Genomic DNA, 20,215 nt, shown 5'->3' with positions numbered 1-20,215 from the left:
TTTGAGGACAAGGGCTTGAAATGTTTCTCATCTGCAACCAGGACATAGGTAATGGTAGAGGAATTGTTATGATCAAGTTACAAAGGTACAAGTTGTGAATGAGACCACATTTGGAGTATTGTGTTTAGTTCTAGTCACCCAGCTATAAGCAGGATGTTATTAAACTGTAAAGGACCTGATAAAGATTCACAAGGATGTTCCTGGACAGGAGGGCTCGAGTTATAAGGATGGGTTGGATAAGCTGGGGGGTTTTTCTCTTGGTAGGATAAGACTTGAGGAGTGACCTTATAGAGGTTTATAAGATCATGAGGGGAACAGATAAGATGAAAGGTCGAGTCTCTTCAGCTGGGTATATGAGTCCAAAACTAAAGGGCATAGTTTTAAAGTGAGAGGGGCAAGATTTAAAAGGGACCCGAGGGGCAAATCTTTCACACAGAAGGTAGTCAGTAAATGGAACAAACTGTCTGAGCAAGTGGTTGAAGCAGTTATAACTACAACATTTAAAATAAAAAAATCGACAGATACATGATTAGGAAAGGTTTAAGAGATAGGCTAAACATGGGCAAATGGTACTTGCTCGTGTAAACACCTTAGTCAGCATGGATGAGTTGGGCTGAAGGACCTGTATGACTCTAAAGATGAAGCTATCTGATTGTATGGTATGAGAGACTCAAGGGTCAAGGGGGTAGCTCATTCTGGACTTATTTTGGGTAGGTTCTGTCACATGATTGATCACATGACAAGGCCACATCAATGATGACCACTGAACAATAGCCAGTCAGGTCCAGATGGGAAGGTCCTCAGTCTGAACTGCAATTTATTAAAGCAATACAAAACAATCAGCTCAACAAATCTATGCTGATGGTGTCCGTCCAGCTGGTCTTAGTTTTACGCGTTCAGCCTTGCCCCCACATGTACCTTCTTAAATGATACATACTATTGTACCAGGATTTTGGGCACATCTTTGAGTTTTGAGTTCAGAGCTCAGTGACATTAAGGATTGATTCCCGCCCCCCACCTTCTAAATCTCCACAGCACCTGTCCTGTCCCACCCCACCACTGGTCTGGCACCGGGTGTGCATTGACCGCCAGTAGGAGCTAACTAGGCATTTGTTTCCAGTGGGAATGTTGGATCTCAAAAAGGATACAGTGCTTTCACAGTGTATACAATGAATAAACTCTTCTCGGGCTTCTCGCCAGGAACAGGTATCGATTATGACTGTTTCAATGACACACTCTGCCATCTTCATCAGGGATGATGCCTGGTCAGGTCCAGTCCAGTTGTACTTATAACCTTGTAGTCTGTCCCAGCTGATTGGTTGATGCTTATCCAATCAAGTTTCCACACTCCCACCTTGTTTACAATTGAATTCCAGTTCTTACCAAGGCCAAGGCCTTCGGCTTTATTAAAATTCTTTTCCTTTAGTTTTATTTCAATGGCTTCTTTTAACAGGCAGTCCAAAAACCCATTGGTGCAGTATAATAGTTTTGTGCCATCAAAGCGAATCCTATGGTCTTTATGATTGCAATGTTCTGCTAATGCCCATTTCTCTGGGTAAGCTAGACAGATACACCTCCTGTGCTCCTTGATGCTGGTTTCCACTGTGCGTCCGACATGGCCGATATTCGCTGCACCACATTCACAGGGAATCCTGTAAACACCAACCGACCTGAGTCCCAGGTCATCTTTGACCCACATAGGCTGTGATCTGAGCTTACTTACGGGTTTGAAATAAAACTAGAGGAAAAGAAACTTCAACTGTCCCTTCCCCTCCATTGACGTTGCTTGACCTGCTGAGTTCCTCCAGCAGCTTGTTTGTTCCTCCAGTCTTGAGTCTCCAAACGCATCACCTCAATAACTGCAAGTTCACAGGCGGTACCCACTCAGAACAAAAACTACCTTCCACTCTGGCACACTCAGACCAGCACCACCGCGGGTCTGAAGGAACCAAGTCTAGGTCAGGTTCAGTAAAAATGGTTAATTTACAATTCTGAATTTAGTGAGCAACTTCCCAATGATGGACTCAAAGAATGTAGAATAATTAACTCTGTTTATTATGTGTCATAAATTAATAAGCTATGTTAAAATCAGCCATGGACTTCAATCCATGACACATAGTTTATTGTCTGACATCACTGACATGTCTCTCTTATGAAGGGCCACTGGACTGTTTGCAGAAGAGGGAAAGCTAATTCAAACAGTTATCATTATGTTGCCACTTCAAGGGACAGATGTATACAAGTGAAATAGAATCCAACACAATCTTAAAAAATCTGTACCCAGTGCAAAGAATACTCCACGAATCACACATTGACTCCAAATTTTGCATGATTTGAGCATTCATACATTCTGTAATAAGTCTGTCACCTGAAGAATCTCAATTCAGAGCGTCGACTGTACTTGTTCCTTCACAGGTGCTGCCTGACCCAGAGGTCCTCCAACATCTCATTTGTTGCTCCAGATGCCAGCATCTGCAGTAAATCCACATTCTCTCAACCTTGGACCCTTCCTACCTCAATCTCCTGGCTGGAAGTTACCCTCAACATTTAAGAAGCATCTGGACGAACGCTTGACAGCGAATGCAGGGAGAGCTTTGGTCCAAGTAGTAATGATCAAGGTTAGTATAGATGGGGACTCAATAGTCAGCAGGGACATGGTGGGCTGAAGAGACTGTTTCTGTGCTGTACCATTGATTTTCTCCTTTTTCAAAACTGACCTAATCGAAAATTCTTCCCATGAAATCCAATATATGATCAATGGTTTAGAACAACATCAGTTTCATATAAAACTCTGTAAAACATAAACAATTAAACCAATTTTTTCCTTCCTTTTTCCTGCCATCTAAGTGTTGACAGGATATTCTGAGCTTGGGGTGAGCTAACTTTGGGAATAATCTTCATTGATGCAACTCTCCTATCGTAACTTCACTAAAGCTAGTGTATATTTTATTGTTTTATGCAGAAACATTATCTCTGCCTTTTCAACCTTTGTTTCATCTACTATAAAATACATTTTTCTTCTCTGATTCAGTTGCTTAGAACTTGACCAATGATAACAATTTCTAGGTAATGTCTCAGTTGACAACATCTTAGCAAAGCACAAGTCATTTGAGATGTGCAATCAATCACAGACTTATTTCCCAACCAGCCTTCCCAATTCCTTCTCAACATCTTTGGCAAACCACTCATACACATATGCCAATTTTAATGGAGGTTAAGACACAGCTGGAATAATTAAATTGCTATAGAAGTAACCTTGCCCCAAGCTCAGAATATTCAGTCTCCACTTAGCTGTTAGTCTATTCATTGGCTGATCTCCAAGACAGATTTTGGGTTCTGATGGAATAATCTGCTGAACTAAGTGGAAAGATGATAGAAGTGAGGGTTGGAAAGGGGGAAGTAGGACTGAGATTTGGGATGGTGGGGAATGAAGATAGGGGTTGGGAGTATTGAGATGGGTGAGTGTTATGGGAAAAGGAAGGAAATTGAAACCAGAGTGACCAAACAGGAAGAATTGGAATTAGGCTGAATATTTGGCCATGAAATCACATCTCATTCATCTTCAGCTGATCGTGCAGGATGAACAAGTCCTCTCACTCTGACTAAGCAGTCTATGTCTCAAGGCCAATTTATTAAGAATCATCATACAGTGGGTTATTGTAATTCTCCCAGGTGCCATTTTCCTGGTCATCCAACAATCGTCCATACGAAGAATTCCTGCAAATAATGAACAAGATGTGTTGAGCCAGAAGATCAGGAATTTTACCACTATCTTAGAATCATGTTTCAGTATAATGAATTTCGTACAACCCATAGTGATTCTTTTTCTCTTTTTACACCAATATTGACAAGTTTGTCAGCCTACCAGCCCATATACCATAGGAAACATTTATCAATTTCCATGAATTTAAAGACATTAGCATCATCACCATTATGTGCCATGCCATATGACATAGGTAATCATGGTTTCATGACTATGATTATTCTTGGCAAACTCTTCTACTGAGGTGGTTTGCCGTTGCTGCCTTCTGGGCAGTGTCTTTACAAGACAGGTGATCCAAGCCATTATCAATACTCCAGAGACTGTCTGCCAGATGTCAATGGCCACATAACCAGGACTTGTGATATGCACCAGCTGCTCATATGACCATCCACCATCTACTCCCATGGCTTCACGTGACACTGATCAGGGGGCTAAACAGGTGCTACACCTTGCCCAAGGGTGACCTGCAGGCCAGTGGAGGGATGGAGCGCCTTACAATTCTTTAGAGACTTATCTCCACTCCACCACCCAATTTAAAGACATATGCAATCTCAATTCCAGCCTCTCCAGGAAATTACTGTGCACCGTGATCTAAGTGATGTGATGGGAACTTTAGCAAAAGAAAATTACTGTTAAAACCTTTACAATTGTAAGGTGTTTTACAGTATTGTTGTGGCTCTTACCTTACTTTAAAGTACATGACTCCCCCAATCAGCACCAACATCACCACGATAACCACAACTGAGATAGCCACTACGCTTCCTGGAGACAGAAGACAAAGCCAAGTCCGCAAGGCAGAACAAAAAGAGAAAAACTGTCAAAATGTTTAATGCGTGCTCCCCCAGAAAATGCCCGTAACAGACTGCAGTTATTCAGGTAAAATGTGTATCTACACAACTTCAAAGTAGAAAACCCTGGCATTGTCAATATTATGGTGTATAAGTAGGTTGTGAGTACGATACATCTGGCAGCCACTTTGGAAAGAGAAACTGGGGCACAGCAGCAGATGCAAGGAAAGCAAACACGAGGAAATCTGCAGATGCTGGAAATTCAAGCAACACACACAAAATGCTGGTGGAACGCAGCAGGCCAAGCAGCATCTATAAGGAGAAGCACTGTCGACGTTTCAGGCTGAGATCCTTTGTCTCAGGCCTGAAACATCAACAGCGCTTCTTCCTATAGATGATGTCTGGCCTGCTGCGTTCCACCAGCATTTTGTGTGTGATGCAAGGAAAGGTTTGTTACGATAATGTTGACCAGAATGCAGGTCTTGTGAGAGAGCTTTTGGACGATCGAAAGGACAATTAGAGATTTAGCTAGATGTTGCCTCCATTACAGGGCATGTGCTGAAGGAAGAGATTGAACAACCTTGAGTCATTCTCTCTGGATCTGTGGAGTCTAAGGGAAGACTTGATAGAAGTTCATAGAACTACAAGAGGCATAGAAAGGCAGCAGGTATCTTCTTCCTGTTGTTGAAATGGCTAACACTGGAGGACATACATTGAAGATGAGTGGGGGGGGGGTGAGTTCAAAGGAGATGTGCATGGCAAGGTTTTTGTACACAGAGAGCAGCGGATGCCTGCAATGCACTGCCAGCGGGTGGTGGAGGTGACTATGATAGAAGCATCAGATGGTTCTTAGCTAGGCACAGGACGATGCAGAGAATGGAATATGAATATTCTACAGACAGGAGTTTAGTTAAGCATTTAATTACTAGTTTAACTAGTTTGGCACAACATAGTGGGCTACTGTATTGCACTTTTCCATATTGTAAATGTTTACATTTCCTGGTGCAGTTGTATGAGCTGTCTACAAGACAAGACAGTCAGGAATTCAGGATAATTCCTTCATCCAGGTGAGGAGAGAATGGAACTCTCTCTCCCTGAGCAAATGGGTGAAGATTAGTTTAAGGTGCAGCTGAATGATCAGATGAGGGAGAGAGGAGATGCAGCAAGAAGGTGTTCGGCCCATCAGGATCTGTGCCAGCTCCTTGTAGAGCAGGCCAGTCAGCCCCATTCCATGTTCTTCCCCATCATTCATTAGCTTCAAATATTTCCATTTTCAAAGCCACGATGAAGTCTAAGTGCAAAGAAGAGGAGTGAAAGTGTGTGGAAGGGAGGTAATGCTGAATATTCTGCCTATTTCCATTTGTGAACTCAGGTCTGAGATCATTTGATGGGAACGAATCTCTGGAGATGGCAAAATAATTGTGAGATCTGTTGAAGTTGGGACAGCCCCTGTCAGAAACCCATTTCATTTTGTGTGGAAGGGAGGAAGCGTAGGTTTCACAGAGGAGCGAACAAGGATGTTATCTACTCACTCACCTGTGCTTAGGCTTGCATCTCTTTGCTGAATGTCCCTGTGGGTCTGCTGGGTCGGCTTTGGTGTCGTGTTCAGGATCACTGAACTGGGCCAGTGTGAAAGTTGTGGTGCCGCGGTAGACAAAGAAGACGTAGATGTAGTAACTGAAGCTGTTGTTGTTATTATTATTGTCCTTCCAACAGTGGTAGCCGTGGTTTGTGTTGATGCAGTTATGTTGGGTTCTGTTTGGTTCACTGTGGAAGTTACATTTGGTGACTGTGTGGCTTCGGTTGACTGGTTCTCAGCAGTGGGTGACTGTTCAACACTTGTGCTTGTTGACTGGGCCGTAGTTATGACGGTTAGTGGCATACTGACACTGGTTAGCTGCGTTGAAGCTGAAGTTGACTGTGATACACTGGTTATCTCTGATGAGGTGAATGATGAAGTTGGATGACTAGTTGAGATTGAATGCAATGCTGTTGTACTGCCGTTGGTTGATTGTGATGCATTGGTGACATCTGTCCTTGGTTCTGATCCAGTTGAGTCTGAAGTTCTTGAATCTGACTTTGTTGACTGGACTGAAGTGCTAGTTGTCCATGGAGTAGTATTCTTTGTCACTGATGTTCTATCAGTGGTTGCTGATTCATTTGGAGCTATGCTCCCGTTGAATGTAGAATTCAACTCTACTGTACTGGTATTTGAAAATTCAGTTAAATTTGAATATGCCTGGGAGGTACTTGTAGCATCTGTTGGTTGTCTGCTAGATGTGTTTGTTTGCAGTGAATTAGATTTTGAGGGGCTGTGTGTGACCCCTGAAGATGCAGTAGAAGGGTTGGTGACCATATCTGTAGAGTACTCTGAGAGAGAGGAGCTAGGTTCGATGCTCACAGTGACAGCCGTGGATGTTGAGGTGATTTTTGCCCCTATTCTGAAGAGCTCTGTGATGGCTACTGATGGAGATGCGGTGAGATTGAAGAATGCATTTTCTTCTGAACCATTTTGTGATCCAGTTGGATTGAGTAATATTTCTGTTGTGTTGTCTTCAGTTGAAATAATATATAATTCTGCAAAATAAACAAAACAAACCATTGAACTGGAAAAACTCAACAAGTTTTCAACAAGGTAGTTATGGATAAAGGTAAGATTGGACCTCTGGGCAAGCATTAAATTGGGGAAAGGTAAATAGGTAAATTGATTTATTATTGTCACATGAACAGAGGTACAGTGAAAAATTTTGTTTTGCATGCCATTTATGCAGATCACATCATTATAGAGTGCATTGAGGTAGTACAAACAGAAGCAGTAACAGAATGCAAAATAAATTGTTACCGTTATAGAGGACGTGCAATGTCAGCAGACAAAAAGGTGCAGGTCATAACAAGGCAGATTGTGGGGGCAAGGAAAGGCTAACTGCAATAGTATTAACAGGAGTTGGGGAGAATACACTGGGAGCAGCTCTTATTGGGCAGTCCACAAGTGACAAGTTTAAGGGCCAACTGGTTGGTCAAGAAGGTTCAGCTGCATGGCATTCAGGATGAGGTAGCATCCTGATTTGACACTGACACTGGCTTTGCAGGAGAATGGTTACCTCTCTGATTATGACTTGTGATGTGCCCCAGGGATCGGTACTGAGCCTATTGTTGTTTGGCATCTATTTCAAAGATTTGGATGATAATATAGGAAATTGAATCAGCAAATTTACTGTGAGGAAGAAATTCAAGGATGCCAAGTTTTGAGAACCCCGGATGATATGAGATGATGCAAATATAGTCAAAACTAAAAGGGAGCATATACTCAGTGGCCATTTTATTAGGCACCTCCTGCATATTCGTGGCCTTATTTAGGTTTGTTGGGTCATGCATTCAGAGATGCTCTTCTGCACACCACTGTTGTAATGCATGGTTACTTTCTGTCAGCCTGAACTAGTCTGAACACTTTTCTCTTACCTCTCTCATTATCAAGGTGTCTTTGCCCACAGAATTGCTGCTCACTAAGGTTTGTTTTTTTTGTTTTTTTGCACCATTATCTGTAAATGCTAGATAGACTGTCGCATGTAAAAATCCCAGGAGATTAGCAGTTTCTGAGATACTCAAACCACACTGTCTGGCACCAACAATCATTCCATGGTCAAAGTCATTTAGATCACATTTCTTCTCCATTCTGATGTTTGGTCTGAAAAGCAACTGAACCTCTCGACCAGGTCTGCATGCTTTTATGCATTGAATTGATTAGATATTTGCATTAACGAGCAGGTATACCTAATAAATTGGCCAGAGAGTGTATATAAGGTTTAGGAAACTAAAATCATACAGAACCTTTGGGGACCATAAAGGAAGCAGAAAAATACTTAAACAGGAGGACTCAAGGGGATCATTAAATGACCTTGGCAAGCAGTTTAAAGAGAACCCCAAAGCATTTTATCATATATCAATAACAAGTGGGTAGCCAGGGACAGGGCAGAATCACTCAGGTACCAAGGAGGAAATTTATGCCTGGAGCCAGAAGAAGTGGGTGAGATACTAAATGAGTACTTTGCATTGGTATACACCAAGGAAAAGGACGTGGATGATTGTGAGATCAAGGTGACAATTGCTGATACTATAGGGTATGTTGAAATCGAGAAGAACTTTAAAAGCATTGATGTACAGAGGGATTTTGGGTTGCAAGTCCATAGCTCTCTGAGTATGTGACACAAGGATAGGGTGATAAAGAAGGCACGCTGCATTCTTGTCATAGTGTGAGCATAAAGGTTGAGAAGTCACGTATAAAACTTCGGTCAGAGTATCATGTGCAGTTATAGTCGTCACATGCAGAGGCTCGTTAGAAGCTGCAGAAAAGGTTCAGCAGCACATTGCCTAGAATGGATAGAACAAATCTTTATCCCAGGGTGGAAATGTCAATTACTAGAGGAGAGAGGTTTAAGGTGAAAGATGGAATGTTTAAAGGAGATTATTGGACCAAGTTTCTCCACACGCAGACACTAGGTGCCTGGAACATGCTGGAAGCAATTACAATAGTAATCTTTAAATGCCATTTGGACAGGAACATGCACTTCAGGCAAATGAGATTATTTTACATTGGCATGGTGGCTGGCACAGATATGTTGAGCTGAAGGGCCTGTTCCTGTGCTACACCATTTAATGTTCTACATTTTTGGAGACAGCACAAAGCAAGAGAAAGGAACAGTCCCAGAAGTGAAGGCTTCAGAGTGAGGGAGAATCTGGGAGGAGTAGGCCTATACATCTTGATGTAGAGAAAGGTAGGGGGAGAATTTACAGCATGCTCCAAATGATAAATGTGATTAAGAAGAAGCTGATCACTGATTAATTGGCAAATAATTGGGCAACAGAAACAGGAAAGATGTGGGTTTGAGGGGGAGGCAGATTCAATGGGAGCTTTCACATGGAGATTGGAAAAGAGTTGAGGGTTATATTTTCAGGACTCTGGTTAAAGAGTCTGGTTAAAAAGCTTTTCCTACAGCTAGCTCAATACAGAGACTGAGGACCACTTCCCCACTCTAAGTGACTACTGCCAACATTTTTGCTGTGTTTCAGGATTTCCTTGAAGTGCAGTTAATGATAGCCAGGCACAGCTGGGGCAGATAAGGTTTAACTCACTGTTTCCACTGTCCCCATGTTGTTTGGACTAAAGGGGATTAACATTCCTGTTTATAGATATAGCTGGGGCAAACCATTCTGCCAGTTGTAGCTGCTGCACCATTCAGTCTGACCACAACTGATCCTACTTCTCAGGAGCATGTTCCTGCTCTCCCTCTCCATTCCCCTTGAAGATTTGAGGACAGGCCTTCAGGCAGATTAAACTCACACTGCCTGAAGGCCTGTCCTCAAATCTTCAAGGGGAATGGAGAGGGAGAGCAGGAACATGATAAGTTACACCACTGAACGGAATAGTCACATCTGGGTTTTTCCAGAATCAACTCTGCTCATGTCAGAAGTAGAGCAGTACTCTCCGAGCTGATATTAACCCTTCCCTGGGTGGATGTCCTTTGCCAAGACCAGCCCAGCCCAGATCAGCTCAAACATGGGACAATGTGTGCATACGAAACGGAGAAAACAAGGTTACCTGGATGAACCCAGAGAGAAGTTTAAATCCTGATGTAAGGATCCTTGACCCAGAATAGAGGATGGTGATAGAGTCAAGGATTCATATAGCACGGAAGTACATAGCTCACCACATCCATCGCCAATCCTACTTACAAGCACTTGGTCTGGTTTCATGCATTGATATTTAAATGTGAAAGTAATAAACATATCCATTATGTTATGTATACTCACAAACACACACACACACACACACAATCATTTTCCTAACAGATGATGTATCCACAGTAAAAGTAGGCATTCACATTTTTTTACTGCCCATTATGCTGCTGATGTTCAGGGCAGCAATAAAGGTCCTCCATCTCTGTCTGTCCGTACACAGATAACTGTGCACAGATAGAGGATTCTTCACTGCTGTTTCCATAACATTTTTTTTACTAGTCAGGGTTGTTAGCTCTGGGGGCAGGTGGACCACTCCTAGTCTGGCCTCTACCCTTTAACCTGGGTGACCCTACCAAGAGCCAAAACATAAGGCCCTGGCTCCAGCTAACATAGCTCCAGGTCATGGAGGTATGCAAGCCTTCAAACCCTATAACAAGGTTGTGGTCTGCTTGGCAGAGGCTTTCCATTAGGTAAGCATTCATCATGGTTGAGCACAGATATTTATTTATACAAACAAGCGTGTTCTCTCCACTAAAGTTCAGAGAGAAAAGTCCATCACCTTCTGTTCCCTCCTCATATGATGGGAAGAAACTGGAAAACCTGGGGGAAACCCACGAGGACACAGGCAGAATGTGCAAACTCCACAAAGAGAACCCCAGAAGGCAGGATTGAATCCAATCATGAGAACTGTGAGACAGTAGCAATCTGCTGCACATGGGGTCACCCGATCAATAATGGCCCAGCATGTCCATGCTCTAGACGAGGCCAAAGTATTCACAGCCATGACTAAAAAATCTACCTGAATCTTGGTTCCCCCTGAGATCTCACCAGCACCAAAATCAGTCTGTATGAAACCACTGAGAGTTCTGGGTACAGAGAAGGCCATGGAACCAGACATGTCCCAGCTGTAGTGCTGGGGACTTCCAGTAAACTGCTAAAGTGCAGTCCTAACACTGGCACGTACGCAACAATGTGGAAAATTGCTCAGGAATGTTCTGCTCATAAAAAGCAAGACATAACCAATCTGACTAATTCCTACCCAATCTGTTTGCTGTCAATCAGCAGCAAATGATGGAAGTTGTCATTAAAATTGTTGTCGACAACCTGCTCGCCGATGCACAGTTTGGATTTTACTTACTCATTTACTTATGCGTGCATGTGCTTGGAGACACAGCACAGAACTGGCAACAGCATCCACCCAGCATCCCACCTATTTAACACTAGGCTGATCACGGGACAATTTCCCAGCACCACTCACTCATCACAACCTTGGTCTAAACATGGAGGAGAGGTGGGAGGGGGTGTCCCGATACCAAGGCAACACTTGATGAAGTCTGGCAGACCTCAAAGTCCCATGATCAGCAAGTCCTGGGGTCATTATCCAGAGGTCAGCGAAGTCTGGAGGTTAAAGCCCAAAGATCGAAGACCGAAGTCAGCGAGTCTGGAGCTCGAGGTCCAAACGTCAAAGGGTCAGGGTATCTGGAGGTTGGAGACCCAGTGCCTGTGAGTCCAGGCCAAGAGGCGGCCTGTTCTGTGTGTGTGACTGGGTGGGAAAAGGCTTCATTTGCTGTTGTTGCTTCTGTTGTTTTGCTGAACATTGTGCGCACGGTATGTTGGTGCCGGAACGTGTGGTACCACCTGTGAGCTGCCCCCAGGACACCCTTAAGTTACGTTGGTTGGTAATGCAAATGATGCAATTCACTGTATGTTTTGATAAATGAATCTGAATAAATGAACAAGAATCTAAAAGAAGTCTAATAAAGTTGAAGTCAATGGACATTAGGGGAAAACTCTCTAATTATTTAGGCAGAGATCACCTGGGACAGATCTCCACTGGTTTTTAAATGATGCCTTTACTTGAATAACCTGATTGGCCATTAGTTTAATATCTCATCTACCTTCACCTCTGAAGGAGACATCATAGGGATGAAAGGCTTAGATTTTCATAACATCATTTGAAAGTGCTCCACAACCAATGTAACATTTAAAGTACTCCTTGGTAGAAAACACAATGGAGAACTTGTGTAAGTGTAGTTCCCACAGACAGCAATATGATGGATAACTAGATAGTCTCTCTCGGTGAGGATGCCTGAGAAACAGCAGGAAGAATCCTATGTCACACACACAAATGCTGCAAGAACTCAGCCAGTCAGGCAGCATCTATGGAAAGGAATAACGAGTCAACGTTTCAGGCCAAGACCCTTCAACAGGGAGAATCTTATGCTGTACGATAGATGCCATCTGAAATAACTGTCCAACACCAAACATCGAAGTGAAATGATTTATAATTTGTCAATCAATGATAAGGCATTTTACAAATGCAAAGTAGTTACAGATTTATTGGTTTATAAAGAATGAAGAACTCCATTAAGTGTCACGAAAGGGAAAAGTCCATTTCAGATTTTAGGACAGAGATTCATTAAGTATATATGTCTTGAGATAGCTTAATGTTTAACATTGCATGAACTGGGAGATGAGTGGTTCAAGCTTAGACTACTAGAATTAATAACTGAGGCATTCTTTTCTCAAGTAATCTACGTTTAACTTATCTTAAAACATTCTGAAGGTTACACAAGTAACTGTTACACTATCCCATCAGCAAGTTGAAATAAAAATGAAACACAAATTCTGGAAATCAGATATAAAAGATGATATTGCTGGAAACAATCAGCAGGTCAGACTACATCTGTGAGATGCTACATCAGAATTGATGTGGGGTCCAGGATTTGAAACGTTAACTATTTCTCTATCCACAGATGCTGCTTGACCTGCTGGCAATTTAGTGTTTTCTGTTTTAGAGCTAGGGGGTCACTATTTAAAAATAAGGAGTTGTCCATTTAAGTCTTGTACTCCAGATGCAACAGTACATGCTTTTAAGGTTAGAGGGGAGAAGTTTAAAGGTGATTTGAAGAGCAAGTTTTTTTTTAACGTAGAGAGTGATAGATAACTGTATTGTGTTACCAGGAGTAATAGTGGAAGCAGGCAGTTTGGTGCATTTGAAGAGGCTTTTAGATAGACGATGAACATGTACAGAATGGAAGGATATGAATGATATACAGGAGTAGAACATTTGGTATAAAGTAGCATTAAAATCAACGTAACATTGGGGACCAAATGGCCTCTCCAGTGATGTACTATTTGAAAATGTTTGCAAGATTATAACCACTGTCTCCACCAACTCTGCAGCCACTAAGATGTAAACCATCAGGTCCAGGAGACTCATCAGCCTTTAACTCCACTGGTCTGCCTAATTCTCATTCTCTAGTGTCGATAATGTCATGTACTTCCAACTGGAATAGTTCAGTATTAATGGGATGTTCATAATTTCATCAATGTAAAGGACTAATACAAGATATATGCCCTTGACCATTCCTTCTTCCTCAAAACTATTTCCCAAAGGTTCACTGTGGTCTCCTCTCTATGTACTAGTAAAGGAAGAATTTATTATCAATTTATATATGTTTTTAGTTTAGTTTCCTGACTACTTTTTCAGTCTTTTTTTGCTGGGTTCCAAACCCCTCACTAACCTCTAGGTTTAATACCACAGTTGGTCTATTCCCCCTTCCCATCCCCAACACTGAAGCCTTCCCAATCCCTCTTAGAGTTTTTTCTATCTCACTGGGATAGAGTTTTATTGGGAGTCCATTGATCTTTGTAACTATCTCTACTTGTCTACTACCCATTGTCCATTTGCCCAGTCCATCTGAGCATGCTCCATCACCACTCCTTTGTAATTCCTCCTACCTATGTTTAACACAGTCATTTTAGATCCAAATATCTCATAGTGAAATTAAATACTAAATCTATCATGTCATGATCCCTTTTCCTAGGGGACCCTTAACTGTGAGTTTATTTATTAAATTTGCTTTGTTACACATCATTAGATCCAAAATTGCCTGGTCCATAAGTTGGCTCCATAACATAGTGCTCTAGGAATCTCTCTATGAATTTGTTCTCTTGGCTACCATTTTGGTCTACATGAAAATGAAAGTCACTCATGATTAAGGTGACACACACAAAATGCTGGTGGAACGCAGGAGGCCAGGCAGCATCTATAAGGAGAAGCACTGTCGATGTTTCGGGCTGAGACCCTTCGTCAGGACTAACTGAAAGAACAGATAGTAAGAGATTTGAAAGTAGGAGGGAGAGGGGAAAATGCAAAATGATAGGAGAAGACCAGAGGGGGTGGGGTGAAGCTGAGAGCCAGAAAGGTGATTGGCAAAAGGGGTACAGAACTAGAGAAGGGAAAGGATCATGGGACAGGAGACCTAGGGAGAAAGAAAGCGGGAGGGGAGCATCAAAGGGAAATGGAGAACAGGCAGAGTGATGGGCAGAAAAAGAGAAAAAAAAGGAGGGGGGAAAACTTAATATATCAGGGATGGGGTAAGAAGGGGAGAAGGGGCATTAACGGAAGCTAGAGAAGTCAATGTTCATGCCATCAGGTTGGAGGTTACCCAGCCGGTATATAAGGTGTTGTTCCTCCAACCTGAGTGTGGCTTCATCTTGACAGTTGAGGAGGCCATGGATAGACATATCAGAATGGGAATGGGACGTGGAATTAAAATGTGAAATTTTAAAAAAAGGATTAAAGTGCCAATCTTTGTAGAACTCCCCCCTTTTTTAAATTTATACTTTTTCCTAGAAGTGTGGTTGTAGTTTGAAGTCATCACTTAACTCCTTCCTGGTTTACTTCTTACCTCCACCCAAATGAGTGCTAGATTTCAATCTGCATGGTCTTGATCACACTTCCTGCCTCACATTCACCCCACTGACACTGTGTGACCTGCTCACTTCCTCCAGCAGATAGCTTGTTGCTCCAGATTCTAGCATCTGCAGCCTCTTGCTTCCCCCACAACTTCCACGCTGAAATCCCCTTTTGTAAATTGTTTCACTTCCCTACAGAGTTTCACAACCACCTTTACCTTCTGGACTAAAATTTAACATCCCCACTTTGATCACTTCATAACCAGGTTTCTGTAGGTGGCTATCCAAATATATTTATCTCTATTGATCAATGAGTCATTGACGTAGTTTCAGATTAGGCACACACGCATTCAGATACAGAATTCCTTATTTTAAACTTTTATACGTCTTTCTATATATTAACACTTTTTATGGGTTTGCTTGCTTACCGTCATAGATATGTAGAACAGAAACTGAACATTTAGCCCATTAAAACTACTTCCATCTATAGGACATAGACACAGAATTAGGCCATTGGGCCCATTGTGTCTGCTCTACCACTTCATCATGGCTGATCCATTTTTCCTCTCAGCCCCAATATCCTGCTTTCTCCCCATATACCTTTATCCCCTGACCAGAATCTGCCAACCTCTGCCTTAAATATAAAGACTTGGGCTCCACAACTGCCTGTGACAAAGAATTCAAAAGATTCACCGCTCTCTGGTTGAAAAAATTCCTCCTTACCTCTGTTCAAAAAGGATGCCCCTCTGTTCTGAGGCTGTGTCCTCTGGTCCTGGACTCTCCCACCATAGAAAACATCCTCTCCACATCTACTCTACCTAGGCCTTTCAACATTCAATAGCTTTCAATGAGGTCACCCCTCATTCTTCTGAATTCCAGTGGATACAGGCCCAGAGCCATCAAACGCAATTCACGTGCCAAGCTGTTTAATCCTGGAAACATGTTCGTGAGCCTCCAGGGAACCCTCTCCAGTTTCAGCGCATCCTAAGGTAAGGGGTGCAAACCAGCTCACCAGAGCTTCACAAAGTCTCAACATTGCACATGCTTGTGTTGAGTCCATGTTGCTCTAAACCTCTCCTATCACTGTTCCTGTCCATGTAACTTTAAAATGTTGTTACTTGGCATGCCCCAACTACTTCCTCTGCTGGCTAGTCTCATATATCCACCACCCTCCTGGTGAAGGAAGTTGCCTCTGGGTCCCTTTTAAATATTTCCCCTCTCACTTTAAACCTATGCTCTTTAGTTTGTGATCATCTTTCTCTGGGAAAAAAAGACTGTGTGTATTCACCCGATCTACCCGCCTCATGATTCATACACTTTTATAAGGTCACCTCTCAGTCTCTAATATGCAAATGAATAAAAACTTAGTCAGCCCATCCTCTTTATAACTCAGGCCTTCGAGTCCTGATGAAATATTCACATCAATCTTCTCTTCACTCTTTCCAGCTTCATGATGTATATCAAGCTTCGGTTCGGACCTTAAACTTTTGCTTTCTATTTATCTGAATTTCATTTCTAATGCAATGCAGATAAGCAGAAATTTCTAAGTTAAGGCAAAGGTTAATTTACCAAATGAAATCAAAAATTAGGGAAGAACACAAAAAAAGCACAAGGACTGAAATTCAGTCTAGACAGAGTCATAATAGACCTTAAAAACCAAAACTGTGTTATAGACCAATTAAAACAAAGAGAAATAATTCACAAAAAGTTTTAAATGACGAGAACACGGGTGGCCTCCCAGAAGACAGCAGAGTCCCCTCTCAGATCTGCATCCAACGTCTGTGCTGCAATCCTGGGAGCGGAATTTGATTCCACAAGCTGCTAACAGGTTTACAGAGACAGAACAGATGCAAACACACATGAGTGGTTAAGTGTTGCAGTCAGATTGAAACCGTTCTCAGAACAGGACTATTCAACTAAGAGCAACTTGCTCATCAAACTCTGCAAACAAAGCTGACTTCTCACCCAGGTCATTCCAAATAGTGTGATTATACTATATCACACACATTTAACTAGTGGAACATCCCCAAGGTGCTGCTCACAGGAACTTTCAAACAAAACTTCACAACAGGACAAGTGACTGAAAGCTAAAACGGAAGGATGGATTTCAAGGAATAACTTAGAGGTGTAAAGGTTTTGGGAGGGAATGCTGAATTTGGGAATGAAAGGAGGGAATAGTCCCTAATGTAGAAAGTGAAGGAAAACCAAGGACTTGGTGGAATGCAAATGTTTTGATACTTGCAGGACTGGAGGACATACTCCAATCCTGCATGAACATGTGGTTGTAGGCTTTCCATGGAGAATCATATACAGTTTTGCTGTCCTCCTCCAAGGACTGATGCTAAGATGGAGTCTTGTCCACACAATCTACAGGATTATGATTTTGCACCTTATTGTTTACCTGCACTGCACTTTCTCTGTAGCCATTACAGTTCTATTTTGCATTCTCTTACTGTTTTACCTTGTTCTACCTCAATGCACTGTGTAATTTGATCCATATGAAAAGCAATGCAAGGCAAAATTAATAAGCCAATTCCAGACTAACAAAGATTCACAATATCCCAGCTATGCCATCTTTATGTGGCTATCATCCAGCAGGAAGTGATGAAGCCTGAAGAGCCACACCACTAGGATCAAGAATGAATTCTTTCCTCCAAACACGAGAAAGTCTGCAGATGCTGGAAATTCAAGCAACACACACAAAATACTGGTGGAACGCAGCAGGCCAGGCAGCATCTATAGGAAGAAGCACTGTCGATGTTTCCTACTTTCAAATCTCTTACTATCTTTTCTTTCAATTAGTCCTGACAAAGAGTCTCGGCCCGAAATGTCGACAGTGCTTCTTCCTATAGATGCTGCCTGGCCTGCTGTGTTCCACCAGCATTTTGAGTGTGTTACTTTCCTCCAACCATTTGATTGTAAAACCAACTGGCAAAATCCTAACCACTGCAGTTCAGCAACACTATGACCACTTTGCACTGAAAAGTGTGAGTTTGTTTTTGTTCTAATTGTGTTTTTTCTCTTGTAAAAATGTATAATCTGTTTTTTTTCATTTGATGCTATGTGCCTGTGATGCTGCTGTGAACAAGATTTGACACGTAGAAACCTTCATGAAGAATCATATACAATTCTGCTATCCTCACCCAAGCAAGGATGAGCTTGCCATACAGGCAGCACAGAGGGAATGCTGGGATAAAATGGAGAGAGAGCGAAGAGGGCCTCTAGTCTCAAGAGTCTGCAGGAATGAAAGGAGGTCAAATGGAAATTCACAAAACCCTTACAGAACAGGGTGGGTGCTTACCACTGAGTGAAGAAATTCTTCCTCATCTCAGAGGGTGGTGAACTTTTGGAATTCTCTACCCTGGCGGACTGGGGCGACAGTCCATAAGTCATTGGAACAGTATTAGGCCATTCTGCCCAATGAGTCTGCTCTGCTGTGCTGGTTTAATTTCCCTCTTAAACCCCATTCTCTTGCCTTCGCCCCATAACCATTGACACCCTTACCATCAAGAACCTATTCAACACTTTTATGTTTCAGCCACAAATTTCTGGCTATTGGATGGGTCAAGGAATATGTGACCATGTAGGAAGGTGACACTGAGGTAGATCAGTGGTGGTCTTGAGAAACAGATGATCAGTACTTACCCCCTTGTCTGTTGACAATATCCCCACACATCTGTGGATGTATGTATGACATACCTACATAACTATTACCTGAAGGTCACTCTCTCCCTCTCAGCTGTTTCATGATCCAGTTCATCTCCCTTGTTTAGGCAGTTCACATAATTCTCCACCCCACCCTTTGTTCGATGTGACCTTTAGCAATCCCTGAATTTTACCCTCACCAGTCACTGTCATTGCAATTGCTACAGTGAAGGGAAATTTCTGCCCCACCCTCAGTGTACATGTACCCACACACTCAGTGATATGTGCTCAGGTTGCATTCATGCCGACACACTACATGTACCTACACCACATCCTCACCACACACCGGCGCACACCCGGTAACCTACACCCTCACACTCACTCAGCACACTGCACACATGCCTTCACTGCCAAAACACACTCACTCATTCACCCACACTGCTGACTTACAACCAAAACACACTCAGCCATACCACTCGATTCACAATCGCCAAACGCAGAAACTGATTTCACACTCACCGCACACTCACACTCACTCACTCCCATCCCACCTTTCACCCGAGCAACGAACTCACCTGCGATCAGCAGCAAAGTGGCCAGACCGGCGTTGCGGAGCATTGCGGCGGTTGGTGTACAGACTCGGGCACAGAACCCGGGATCGATTCCTGTCACTCAGTCCGAACCAACGAGTTCGGATCTACTCAGGAGAACTGGGCCACCGACTGCGGGATCCAACGATGGACCGTGCCGACTGCGGGATCCAACGATGGACCGTGCCGTCTGCGGGATCAGGCGGGATGACTGTGCCGTCTGCGGGATCAGGCGGGATGACTGTGCCGTCTGCGGGATCAGGAGGGATGATCGTGCCGTCTGCGGGATCAGGCGGGATGACTGTGCCGTCTGCGGGATCAGGCGGGATGACCGTGCCGTCTGCGGGATCAGGCGGGGACTGTGCCCTGTGCGGGATCAGGCGGGATGACCGTGCCGTCTGCGGGATCAGGCGGGATGACCGTGCCGTCTGCGGGATCAGTCGGGGACTGTGCCGTCTGCGGGATCAGGCGGGGACTGTGCCGTCTGCGGGATCAGGCGGGGACCGTGCCGTCTGCGGGATCAGGCGGGGACCGTGCCGTCTGCGGGATCAGGAGGGATGACCGTGCCGTCTGCGGGATCAGACGGGATGACCGTGCCGTCTGCGGGATCAGGCGGGATGACCGTGCCGTCTGCGGGATCAGGCGGGATGACCGTGCCGTCTGCGGGATCAGGAGGGATGACCGTGCCGTCTGCGGGATCAGACGGGATGACCGTGCCGTCTGCGGGATCAGGAGGGATGACCGTGCCGTCTGCGGGATCAGACGGGATGACCGTGCCGTCTGCGGGATCAGGCGGGGACTGTGCCCTGTGCGGGATCAGGCGGGATGACCGTGCCGTCTGCGGGATCAGGCGGGGACTGTGCCGCTTCAGCTCTCAGTGTCTCTGTCCCTCCCGCCGCTGACCGACTCCCCCAACGACGGCGCACCGCCTCTGGGCGGGCGGGGCTGATCAGATCCGGCACACCCACACCAAAACCAGGACTTTCACT

General features: G+C 43.7%; 1 protein-coding gene across 1 annotated transcript; it reads right to left on the bottom strand.

Annotated features, from left to right (window-relative positions):
- Positions 1-2,034: 2,034 nt before the first annotated feature.
- On the bottom strand, positions 2,035-19,780 carry LOC132391834 (prostate androgen-regulated mucin-like protein 1 homolog). The gene is made up of 4 exons (XM_059965502.1): positions 19,212-19,780; positions 6,088-7,128; positions 4,447-4,525; positions 2,035-3,717 (listed from the first exon to the last, which is right to left on the bottom strand). Exons 1-4 carry the CDS (start codon positions 19,252-19,254, stop codon positions 3,633-3,635), a joined length of 1,248 nt encoding a protein of 415 aa, XP_059821485.1. The 5' UTR covers positions 19,255-19,780; the 3' UTR covers positions 2,035-3,632.
- Positions 19,781-20,215: the final 435 nt, after the last annotated feature.

Source organism: Hypanus sabinus, chromosome 3 (genome assembly GCF_030144855.1).
Source record: "Hypanus sabinus isolate sHypSab1 chromosome 3, sHypSab1.hap1, whole genome shotgun sequence".
In the NCBI taxonomy this organism is placed as follows: Eukaryota; Metazoa; Chordata; class Chondrichthyes; order Myliobatiformes; family Dasyatidae; genus Hypanus; species Hypanus sabinus.
This window is presented reverse-complemented; position numbering and strand designations above follow the sequence as displayed.

Bases quoted from the DNA above. Each gene is read 5' to 3' on its own strand.
- LOC132391834 (XM_059965502.1), bottom strand. From the start codon at position 19,254: ATGCTCCGCAACGCCGGTCTGGCCACTTTGCTGCTGATCGCAG. The intron at 7,129-19,211 runs GTGAGTTCGTTG...TTTATTTTGCAG, and splicing joins CACTTTGCTGCTGATCGCAG to AATTATATATTATTTCAACT. The intron at 4,526-6,087 runs GTGAGTGAGTAG...TTCTGTCTCCAG, and splicing joins AGATGCAAGCCTAAGCACAG to GAAGCGTAGTGGCTATCTCA.